The sequence below is a fragment of the Chionomys nivalis genome, chromosome 6, assembly GCF_950005125.1.
Source record: "Chionomys nivalis chromosome 6, mChiNiv1.1, whole genome shotgun sequence".
NCBI lineage: Eukaryota > Metazoa > Chordata > Mammalia > Rodentia > Cricetidae > Chionomys > Chionomys nivalis.
In genome coordinates, this window is record NC_080091.1 from 83120338 (window position 1) to 83133021 (window position 12684).

Consider the following 12684-nt stretch of genomic DNA (forward strand, 5'->3'; position numbering starts at 1 on the left):
CTTTACTGAGGAACTGATGATTTAGTAAAGTATTTGACATCCTTCATAAAAAGGCATAGTACAAAAATGCATTCGTAAAATGTTAACAATATTTAAAGGGCATGCAAAACCTTGGTATTTCTGAATAAGAGGTGAATTTGCTGTAACTAAGAACTAATTAATCCTTATGGATTTTTTTGAGGCTGTTGATGAGAACAGTTAATTACTAGTAGCACAAAACTTAACAAATTAAAAAAATCCATAAGCAGGACCTGAGAGATGACTTGTTGCTAAAGGCTAGGCTCACAACTAAAACAAAAATTACATAAATATCCAGAAGTAAATAATTTAATCTGTTTTTTGTTGTTTTACTGGTTACAGTTTTGGTTTCTTTTCTGGCAGTGAATTCATGATAAATGAATACACAACTTATAAAATAAAACGGGTTTACTACAGATCTCTTAAATAAAACTCTACTAAAATATAAGGAAGTTTTCACCATTTGAGAAATTAATATTTTAGTTTGTTCAGTTCTTTTAGTGTAGAGACAATGACAATTTAAACAGATGTTCATTATGTGTATCACACACACATGCACACACCCATGCACACACAGGCACACACACTGTGTCTCTGTATGTACTCACTTTTGGTCACAACACCTTCTAGATGGATGATGTTCGGATGATCAAACTGTCCCATGATACTTGCTTCGCCCAGAAAATCTCTGCGCTGCTTCTCGGTATATCCTACTTTAAGAGTTTTGATAGCCACAGGTAATTCTCTTTTTCCTGGTAGTTTCAAACGTCCACTACAAACTTCACCAAATTCACCTTGTGATAAAGATTAAAAAAAATACTGTATAAACTCATTTATAATTCTTATTCTAATAAAATTCTGAAGTCTTGAAGTATTAAGTAATGTTCAGATGGAAGAAAATAAACTAAGGGTGAGACCAAACATCCACAGTAGTATTAACAAAAATAAACGTTATGTTGGGAAATATCCTCCGCAGACGACCAAAAAACACTTTAGGCCTTACTAACTTCATCATTTAACCTGTACAATCCAAATAGCAACATTAGGAAGAAATATTTTTTTTTAAAAAAAAAAAAAACTGACCTTAATTCATCTTGTTTTACTTCTATCATAGTCTGTCAGTACCAACTACTGATGAGAAAAAAATAAAAGGGAACAGGGCAGAGATCAGCTGGGTTATGTAAAGACATGTTCAAGTTGAATTGAACAAAGCAAATACTTTCCAGTATTACAGCTGTGCTGTACATATACACAATACTACATGGGCAAAGATTATTTACTAGGTTTCTCTGCTAAGAGAAAGCAGTCAGCTGCTCCTTTATGAACTACATAGAAGTTTCAATTAAAAGGTAATCAGTCACAACTAACGTTGAGAGGTCCATTTCAAGAGGTTAAGAACACTGTGTGAGGTCAAGACGTGGATGTATTACATTCTTAGTATAAACAAAGTTGAAAGGTCTGAATGTGGCTGTCCTCTCACCTGCTCCAATGACTCTCTCAATGGTGATGCACGAAGCTTCGATCTCCTTGGCAAACTCATGGACAGCTTGATTGGGATCTTCATAGGTATGAGGATCAATGTAGGTTCTGACCCCTGGCAGTTTAACTGTAACGATATGTGGATGTTAATGGAGCAGAGGGGAAGTGTTTACTCATGCACCAACTTTGACAATACTCTAGTGTGACTGGATTTTCTTACTTCTAAAAGGAGTTGACTTGCAAAAACAGGCTTTCTTTTTACTTACAACAGTTATGTACATAGTTATTTTACTTTTATAAATGTGTATATGCTGGCATGTCTATATAGTCATCTTTCAAGATACTGTTCAGACAGAGAGACTCAGATGCATATTGAAAGTACTTTGATGATTGAAGAAGTAAAAAAATATAATGGCCTCTTTTTTGATTTGGTCTATAGGCTCATTTTTAGCTATTGCAATAGATTATTAATTCTGACTTTAAAGAACATGTAAAACAACTTCTTGTGGTGCTGGAATAAAAATTAAAAGGAAAACAGAACTACTTTTCACTCGGTGTCTATTTCAAGAGATCCATTTATCATTTTAGTCCAATTCACTGATAATCATACCAGGATTGCAGTTTAAAGAAGGATAACAGACACATAGGACTACAAGTGGTCTCCTTGCTTTTCATCAAATTATATATGGTCTCAGTAGAGGGACTAAAGCAAAAGATATCTGCCTTCACTCATTTTTCAAACTGACTCATGTTGTATACACTAACTATCAGGATTAAAGCACACTTCTTCCTTAAGCCTATTATTGAAACTGGATTTTATGCATTTGTTGAAATATGTGGCCCTTTTCAGGTCATTTCCAGCAAGGCTGATGAGAGGAAGGTTTTGTACACCAGGAATTTCCCATTGCAGACCCACAGAAAGAAGCGGTGGACTAACCTTCATTCATTAGGCCTGAAGGAATGATTTAAGACTGGATTTCTACTCAGTTTTCATGGAACTTGGAATTCTCCTTGGATTTTGATTTGAACCACAGTAGCATTTTTACGATAGGCAAGCATTGTTATTTTAGTGATAATAATGGAAAGATTGGTTTTTGAACTGAAAAAACCATCCAGAGTTTGCTCAAGCCCCGGAGTTATAAATGCAAGAAATACTTGCTTATTTTATTCGTAATAGATTTGGTAAATTACTACAAATTGTCTAACCTGAGCAGCAATCAGAATAATAATAAAGTCTCCTGTTTTTTATTTTGCACAATTTGCTTACTGTGCCCATTATGAAAGTGCATCTTTTCCTCTTCTGGATCCTGCTTGGCTTTGCTGTAGCCACACCGCCTAGAATAAAGTGAGCCACAGTTAGCCACATCTAAAAATAGTCAATCTATTATATAACCCATGGAGCAAAGAATGCTATTGAATTTTCTCAAACCCAGAGCCAAGTTCCATTCCAGTAATAAAAATTAGACCAATACTAATTTGGAATGCAATTCACTTTTTGAGCTGCTATTTGAGATGCTCAACAAATAATGTTCTCTAGATTCAACTGTCTTAAGCCATCTAAGTCTGTAGTTAAGGTTATTTCCTCATACCACACACTAGCCCTCTTCTCTTTTCTTCTTCATTTATTTATAGTCAATTTGCCACTGCCTTTTTCAGCCTTGATTGCTTAACATTTTTCTCTGGTTTGATATTCGCCTGAAACATTTTGGTCTTTTCCTTCCTTCCTTCCTTCCTTCCTTCCTTCCTTCCTTCCTTCCTTCCTTCCTTCCTTCCTTCCTTCCTTCCTTCCTTTTTCCTTCTTTCCTGTAACATGAGAGAGCTGGCTTGTTTGTTTGTTGGGGTTTTTGTCCTCCTATCAGGGCTCACACAACTGTTTAGCCCCAAAGAAAATTATACATAGGTCTCCATAAAGTATAAACTGATTGGCCCATTAGCTCTAACCTCTCACTGGCTAACTCTCACACCTTAATTAACCCATTTTTTTGATCTATGCTAGCCATGTGGCTCAGTACCTTTTTTTAGTGGGGCAGATCATATCCTGCTGTTTTGGTGGTCTGGGCAGGACTGGGAGGAATCAACTTCCTCCTTCCCGGAATTTTAATGTTTTTATTACATCATTTTTACTTTGTCTGGTTTTCCCTCCTATATTTCCTGCCTGGCTAATCAGCGTTTATTTATAACATGAATGACAAAATACAGACAATTCTCCCACATCACTTTCCTTTCTCTCTCTCTTCTTTTCTTTCTTTGCTTCTTTCTTTTTTGTTTCCTTCCCACTTCTTTGTTCCTTTACTATAGTTTCTTCAGCAACTCTTTTCAAACATATACATTCAGAGTACTCTGTAATTCATCAGAAACCTGTCTTGCCTCTTACCTCCATCCCTCAAATCGTAGTCTCTGGTTTTTCTTAACTAGCCAATAATTTGGAAGATTTTGAAAACTACTCTCATCTGACTTCATTTACAGTTCACAAATGATAACTTCTAATTTAGTGATTACATATTGCTTTTAATTATTAAATTGACTAAGATCCTTTTTCTCCTTTTTTTTTCAATGCCTTTCTTTTCTCTATGCTTATGAATGGATATTTTCTAAAATCCCAAGCAAAGATCTTTGCTATTCTTTATTCTATCCAATCATTTACATCCTTTTCTATAAAAGCTCTGAGTTAATTTCTTGGAAAGGTCTATTCTTACCTCTTAAATACTGTTTTTATTGAGATGTTCTAGGACTAATCAAACTCAATGGACCTAACAAATAAACTTTTACTTTTTTCTTTTTTTAATTTTATTTTATTTTTAATTAATTAATTTATTTATTAAAGATTTCTGCCTCCTCCCCGCCACCACCTCCCATTTCCCTCCCCCTCCCCCAATCAAGTCCCCCTCCCTCTTCAGCCCTAAGAGCAATCAGGGTTCCCTGCCCTGTGGGAAGTCCAAGGACCACCCACCTCCATCCAGGTCTAGTAAGGTGAGCATCCAAACTGCCTAGGCTCCCACAAAGCCAGTAGGTGCAATAGAATAAAAAACCATTGCAATTGTTCTTGAGTTCGAAAACTTTCCCAACATAAACTTTTACTTTTTTCAACAGTTTTCATTCTGCTTTCTGTGACTAACTCTAGTATGACCATTTTCCTAAAAGTTTGAGCAATTTTTTATGCTCTTTAGTTGTTAAATCCCAAGTTCTATACAATATGCATCCTAAGTCCCATCTCCACAAAACCTCAACCACTACATCAATGTCTTTGTATTTATTATCTGGAAGTCTGTGCCTTCAGAATAATGTCTATATACTCTATAGCTTATTTCCTAAAGTATACAAACTATTTTTTTATTTTTATTTTAGATTATTTTACAGGTTCTTTCTATGGATTCCAGATTATCCTGGACCTCACTATGTACTCCAGGCTGGTATCTAACTCACAGATATCCTTCTGACTCTTCATTCAGAGTGCTAAGAATAAAGATGTGTACCACTTTCTACTGACTCTCCAAATCATACTAGATTATTTTATTGCCAAAGCATATTACTTAACATATTATTTTACTGAATGATCTTACTACACAAAGCCTTCAATAAAATAATAAATATTGACTATATCTTGCATCCTTTGCTTTATTTTATTTTTGTCCTAATACAGATTAACTGAAAGCTCTGCATGCTTTCATACATTTGAACTTACTTGCTTTTTTAAAAGTATATTCTAACAATGTCCAAATATTGTTTTTTTTATTTTGATTTATATATTTTCCCCCAAAACTTAAACTCCAGGAAGTTCTACTTCTCACGATGTGAATCTTGCACTATAATGCTATACAATCATTTAAGTTTGATTTTCCTTCATGATTTGTCAGCTACTTAAATGACAGGAACTAGTATTGATTTACAAATTTCATCAGTGGCCTAGTGTCTGATTCGGAGTTGGCATTCAACATAATTTACAGAGATGAATGAATGAATGAATGACTGGATGATGGTTTGATTGTGCCTACAAGATGACAGGCATTTGGAAGATGACTATGTTGATGAATACTGAGTTGATGTGATACATGATTTACCATATAACATTAAACAGTCAGAAAAAATGGAAATATTTAAATTAATTTTCGTGAAACTCAAAGGAAGTGATTTTACTATTTATAAGATCCCACAACAAAATTGAATTCATTAAATACAAAAGTTTCATTCATTACTGTATTGAGAAAATGCAACCAGAATGACTAAGTATTTCATTACAAATTTAGTTGATGATTATTGTATGTATAGGTATAATGTCAAATAAAGCTTTACCAGGATTGCACTTTGGTTTTGTAATGGGAATATTTAAAATGATTTATATATTTTATAAACAATACAGAGTCTGTTTTGTGGTTTCCTAGTGGCTATTCAAACAGATACAACAAAATGCTAAACACAATACATCTTAATACTACCTTTTTAAAAAGTACAACATTGTTGTGTTATATAACTGGAAATTAAGTAGTATAATACACCTGACATAATTTTGGAGAACTGAAAGTAATGATTAAAATATATTGTTTTTAGAAAAAGAGACTACACCTGAAAGAATTGGTGTATTTTAAATACTATTACTAACACTTGATATATTTCTTATTCAAGAGTTCTTAAGACATGTTTCACCTCGCCACATTGTAATAGATAGAAAAGTGTAGACACAAACACACAAAATTGTACTGAAATAGAATGTGTCTATTCCAGATAATATGTGCTATTTCACTTCATTGTTCCTAGTTTTCTAGGTATTGCGTATTTCTTTTTATCTCTAGTGTAAGTGGCTCAGGAAAGCAGTACTGCTGTGTCTTATCAAGTGTGCTCTAAACACAATCACATCAATTTATCCTGAGGTTTGTGTTATCTAAGTAATCCTGTCAAAGTTGTTGCAGGAATTCTAAGGAAATCTAAAAGGCTTATGAATCCTTATAGTTTACCTTGGCAAATAATCATCCATTTCCACTCTCGAAACTCCCACTTGAAAAGTATATACATACATAACAACCTGCCAAAACTACATTTTAAGCAACTCTTACTATTAAATAAGCCTTACAGATATTTAAAATGGAAATAAAACTTTAGATCTCATCTGAAAAAAAAATTTTGGAACACATTGGTAAGGAACAGTTAACATTTTATTACCTGGAAGTGAAAGTCAAGGGGATCATACAAACGGGGTTAAATCTAGGCTCTGTGTATCTCTAGAGTTCTGTAACATATACACTGCATGTCACATTAACACATAAAATTAAGTTCTGGAACCCCTAAAGCATCATTAAAACAAGCTTCAACAAGACAGAGCCAGCGAAGTGCAGCAGGCAGAAGCTGGCACTCCGTAGTGGTTCAGTCTCATTAGCAAAACTTTGCATAGAAGCATGTTCAGTCAATATCATCTTGTCTACCTGTTCCAAATGCATAATTTTCACTAGTCAAATAGTCAATGAAGATGTTACTCCACACATAAGCTGTTCTTCCTATGTTCCAAAAATGTTATTTTTTTTCTTGAACAGAGAAAATGCTCTTTATTTTCCTTCATATTACTATTTTGTTAAGCTTCGAAATGATTTCCTTAGTAGTATAGGAAGTGTTTGTTTTTACAGGAACTAGCTGTACATGATTCTCTTGCTTTCAAGAAAAATATATTCGATTTATGTAACCAAAATGAGCTATTAGGTAGTCACATTCATTAGTTAGTATTCATTAAAACTCTCAAAGAGGTGCTTGACATATAAATATAAATATAGCCATGACTCTGTATGGATTTAGAAAACAAATCATTGTTTTCTTTACCCATCCTAAGAATCAAGATTATATATCCTTAGTGATAGTTATAGTGATTTTGAAATTTTGATTCTAGCCATTAGATTTCTAGTTGGACTTTAGAAAACCCATAACCCATAATAGACTATACACTCATCTACATAAGGATGAAGGTGTTAAGGAGTATTTTTTTCTGGTTATAAATTAATAAATTTGGGATATAAGTATAAGGCACTCCAGAGTACCAAGCAATACACTGGATCAAAGAATTATTAATGGCTTTCTTGTGACTAATGAGGAGATGGTTGTTGAATGGAATAGCGAAAAAAAAAATACAAATTCTGGCTTCAACAACAGCTTTCATACAATCAGGGTATCCTATTTTCTTAATCTATAGTGATATATTATGAACATTTTTTCAAATTGACTAATGTTTCATGGAATACAGTAGTGTAAGGAGAGATAGTTTTGGATTCTGATTTCTTTAAATGATTGAGGGTGTGTATATTTCTTTATCATTCTTTTGTTTTGAAAGTTAACTATAATGTGCTTTTGTTGAACTTTATGTCCAAACTTTTAAAAACTTAACAATTTACAGAAGCCTTAGCATTTATGTCTTCTTCAGAGAAACTGCAGAACATAGTCTTCTAAAGCCAGGTGTCACTATGCAACCCCATACTGTCCCGAAATTTGCTAGGATAACCAAATGGCCCCAAACTCACAAAGATCCACTAACCTCTTCCTTCAGGGTGCTGAAATTAAAGTCTGCCCACCACACCGATTTAAAGTAATCTTTCTTAAACCACACCACTGTGTACCGCACTCACATTTTCCTGACATAATAATGACCCTAATCTTTGTATAATGTTCAATTGAGAAAAATTTATGGCTACAGTCATAAAAAGGTGAAAGCACATCATTTGAGTAAATTTTTGGATGTTGTACTTCAGGAGTCTATCCAATTAAGTCAGGCATTTGGGTGCATGCATTTAGTCTCAGCACATAGGATTCTGAAGCAGGAGGAACTCAATCAGTCACAGTCATCCAGGGTACATAATTCATTCCACGTCAGTCTGCACTGCAGAGTAAGACCATTCCAGTGCATAGAGTTGGGTACATACGATGAAAAGTTTTATCCACTTAAACACAGATGTTTTACTTATAAATTCAGTATACCTACTCAACACTGGATGGGTAAATACTGTTTTATGGGATAACATTTTTCAATAAGTGTATCGTAAGGGGAGGGAAGAGTGCATGTAAATGGTTTATTGGACATTTAGGTTGTCTTACTAGCAGAACATTATGAATCCTGTCCATATTTTTTCACATAAATACAAGGAAACTGTGATGCCAAGATCTCTGTAGACAGGGACATGTAAACTACAAATACAACTCATCGCAACTTCTCATTTTTACTTCTCAGGAGAAATGTTTTTACATGGAAAATTAGTCTTCGTAACTATGGGAATGGCACAATGAATATTTTATCAAAAGGGCCTTTGCAAACATTGTCTCTGAAAATTTATGTTTTGTTCACTTAGCCAAAATATTTTTTCATGATCACTAATAATAGAAAACTGAAGACGTTCGTAGTTTAATCTAAAGATTACTTATAGTCTCACTGTTGAATTAAAATTTAATTCACTTAGAATTTTAATATAAAAATACATTCATAATGTCTGATATAGGAGAACTGTTTTCACATTTATACAAGGTTTAAACACCTATTACATGAAACTTGTAGTTAATTCATGAGAAAGAAAGTAGTTGTGTTGAAAAATTAAGATGAGGATTTATCAAAGAATTCATGATCTATTCAGATTTAAAGTGTGAGCCCCATTTCCACACACACAAATTTTACTAATGGCAAAACTCAGTTATTCTTAATAATGTTAAATTACTACATTGAAATCAATGTAGTATTTAAAATGCCACCCCTGACTCAGTGGCTAATGCTCTTGTTGCTCCTCCGGACAAACTGCTCATTTTCCAGAACTCATTGGATCACACACAGCCACCATAACTCCAGCTCCGGAGCATCCAGTGCCCTCCTCTGGCTTCCATGGCCACATTCACACCCTTAACAAAGCCATGTTCAGACACACATGATACAGATGAAATAAAAATTAAATAAATATATTTTTAAAAAGTTGCTATGTAATCCTCTATAAAGCATTTAAACTGACTTTTATTGAAAATTTTGACTACAAATGAAAATAATACACAAATGCGACTGTAATCTACAAAAGAAATGTCTAGATTACTTTAAAATCTAGCTCATTATGATGTAGGAGTCCCTCTAATGAAAGAACAGAATTCTGCTGTCCATTCTAACTAAAAATATTAAAATTATAAGATGACTACATATTTAAATTTTGTTTTGTTTACAAATAATTAAGGTTATCCCACTTGGACATTGAATCTTAAACATATAATTATTTGGTGGTATCAAAATAGGAATATCACTTCAAATATAAGAAATAATTGTATTCCATTTTAATTACATTGTATCTTCTCATCAATGCCACATGTATCCATGATATTTATGATGATAGAAGACTGTGGTCACATTATGGACACTCCATGGTTCTGGGAGACAGAATAAGTGATTTTACTTAGACAGAAGTAGCCTTGTACTTCCACGCATGATATGGATTTTGTTGAATGGAACAACAAAAACAGTGACATGTTAAATATGATAATGCTGTACTCCTTGGAATTCCTACTTCAAATCAGAACCACTGGAAAGTCTTGTAGAAGAAGCACAGATCTTGACAGATACCTCTACTCTGTTCCAGTATTTGATTTAAAATGACCATTATCAAATAATTGCTTAGGAAGTTCTATTTGGGAATGAGGTTCATCTACTCTTGTCACCTTTAAGTAGCTGTTTTACTAACTGGTAAAGATATACACAGATAGAGAAAGTAAGGGAATGCTGGAGGTAGTACATAGAGGTGGACATCACCCAGGAGTGAAGCGGGAGGGAACACTAACCATATTAGGCTTGGATGGGCAACAGCGCACAGGGAAGAAGCCCGTCCACAGCCACACTCGCAGCAACTGAAAAGCAAACAAGAGAGCCCAAGATAAGGAAGCGCTCCCACTCCCTCAGAGCAGCATAAAGACACTGTGGGTTTCCCTCAGTTGTCTGCTTTACTTTTCCAAGACACAAATTCCTACACATATACAATCAATGTTTTTTCAAGGTGCCATTTGACTTAAGACATCTCTCAGAACAAGAAATACAGAGCTGTTCCAAGCGGCTACTTTTACTTTACTTAACACTGTTATTCAGTAGGAAACATAATGAGCCAATATGTTTAAATTGATTGTTTTCAGTTACTATAACATGCAAATAAGGATATGCAAGATTAAATGTTTTTTATGAATCCCTCAAAGTTATCTTTTTAAGGCATGAGTAGCTATTTATTGACAGGTGTTTTTAGGTAGCCTCAAGTTTCGACTGAGAACAAGGTTTTACCCTATCAATCCACTAATACTTTTGTCAGTGCAATTGCTTATCAAAGACTATTGAAAATGTCATGCTAGGAAACTCTAAAATAACTTTTGGAAGACCATCAATTTTAATTTCATTTTTGGATGTTGAAAATTCAATCCTAACTGTATAATGTCAGATTATAGCAATATCGAAATAAATTATAGATAGTGCATGTATTACTGGGGATATTGCAACACTCAAAATTTCTTTTAATTTTCCAAACAGTCATAGAAAATGTCCAAAAATATGAAGTAAATTATTTAATAAGATGCATTTTATGGGTAGAAACCATATAAACGTACAGCAGAATGCAGCAGAGAAGTGATTTAGTGCTTCGATGCACCCTCTTTTATTTATTTGTATGAAGAGCACATTTTAGTAATTTCTGGAGACCTGTAATGGAACTCAGTAATGGTATCATATACCTGCCAGTCCAAGCTTATGATTCAAATCTTTCTGTTTGAGTCTTACTTGAAATGTATCTATTGCATTTTATATGAAATTTAGAAAGGAAAATAAAGATAATCTCCAATATATTTCCAAATGCTTATGAATATGGATAAGCATGTCTGGAAACAACCCCAATGGATTTTCCCCACAAGAATATCCAGGTCCATATGTTTTATTTTCTCCTCCTTCTTCTTTCTTTTCTCTCTCAAACCATCATGATACATTAATAACAATTATTGATAAATGCCTCAGTATTTGGTTATTACTTCATAAGAAAACTGATAGTATAACAATTCGTTTAAGTGTAAATATCCATATATTTTTATAATGAGCTCAAATTATATTTACATAAAATCACAGTTATACAAAAAATTTAAAGTACTTCCTTCTTTGGGCAGATTTTAATGTCTTTGTATTTACAGCAATGTTCTGAGATAGCTTCATCCCATCTCAATGATGAGGAAACTAAGGTGCTGGATGTCTAAGTTATTCCAAAGCAAATATGAATTTATGGAATACCCAAAATTCAGATCATGTTGGTGGATCCACTCTTCCCATTCCTGCCTAGAATGCCACATAGTCTTCCACTGCAGAGATGAGAATCTCATGCAAGTAACTTTCCTACTTTCCTGCCTTGTGTCAGTACTCAAATTACAGATAGAAGAACACTGCTTCAGGGCCCAGGCCAGTCTATCAGCCCAAGTCAAGTACTGTTTTACTTACTGAAAGATGTCACCTTCGCTATGTGGCTCTTATTTTATTTTGCTAGTGCAAAATAGAGTGTTATAGAGACTCATGTAGTGATATTTCATTCCTATTTTAATAATTAAACCTTGCCTCAACATCAGAAAAGTAAAATAGCCACACTGGGCAGCCTTATAGACCAGGCAGCAATGGCACACACCTTTAATCCCAGTAGCCACACTAGCTTGCTATAGAAACCAGGCAGTAGTGGTACACACCCATAATCTCAGAACTAGAGAGGATTATAGAACAGGAGGAGACAGCTGTCAGTCTCATTCTGATGTTTCCTGGAGGCAGGATCATCACTTTGGACTGAGGTTGAGATAAAAACCAGTGACTGGTAATTTTGCTTTTCTGGTGTTCAGGTTGAACCTTAATATCTGTCTCTGAAGTTTTACTCAAAGTGCTTCACACTTATAGATTTAATTACTAGAAAGTGGAACAATATCATCTTGGCTTTGTAAATTTTTAGAGTGTTGGTTTCTGAAGATGATGACAATATCTACATTTTTTTGCTTTTACACTGAAAATTTAAATTCAGTAATATTTTCATATAATTGCTGTTAACAATACAATTACAATATTTACATATATCTACTAATAAAGGATTGTTTATATGCATTAATTGTACATATACAGTACAACTCAGCAAATAAAACTAAATAGCAATTAACTGAAGCAAAGATATCAAGTTATCTTTAGTAGACAAATGACGA

The 12684-nt window shown here is 33.8% G+C and overlaps 1 protein-coding gene across 10 annotated transcripts in view; it reads right to left on the reverse strand.

Annotated features, from left to right (window-relative positions):
* Epha5 (EPH receptor A5) overlaps window positions 1–12684 on the reverse strand; it is a 285266-nt gene that overhangs the window by 41305 nt on the left and 231277 nt on the right. For 5 of the 10 annotated variants that reach the window (XM_057771265.1, XM_057771262.1, XM_057771258.1 and 2 more), the window contains 4 exons: window positions 10270–10335; window positions 2765–2832; window positions 1499–1624; window positions 627–812 (listed from right to left, as the gene is read on the reverse strand). In XM_057771265.1, the coding sequence (XP_057627248.1) occupies window positions 627–812; window positions 1499–1624; window positions 2765–2832; window positions 10270–10335 (446 nt within the window). The remainder of the gene's footprint in view (window positions 1–626; window positions 813–1498; window positions 1625–2764; window positions 2833–10269; window positions 10336–12684) is intronic. The other 5 variants (XM_057771266.1, XM_057771263.1, XM_057771261.1 and 2 more) reach the window with 1 other exon arrangement.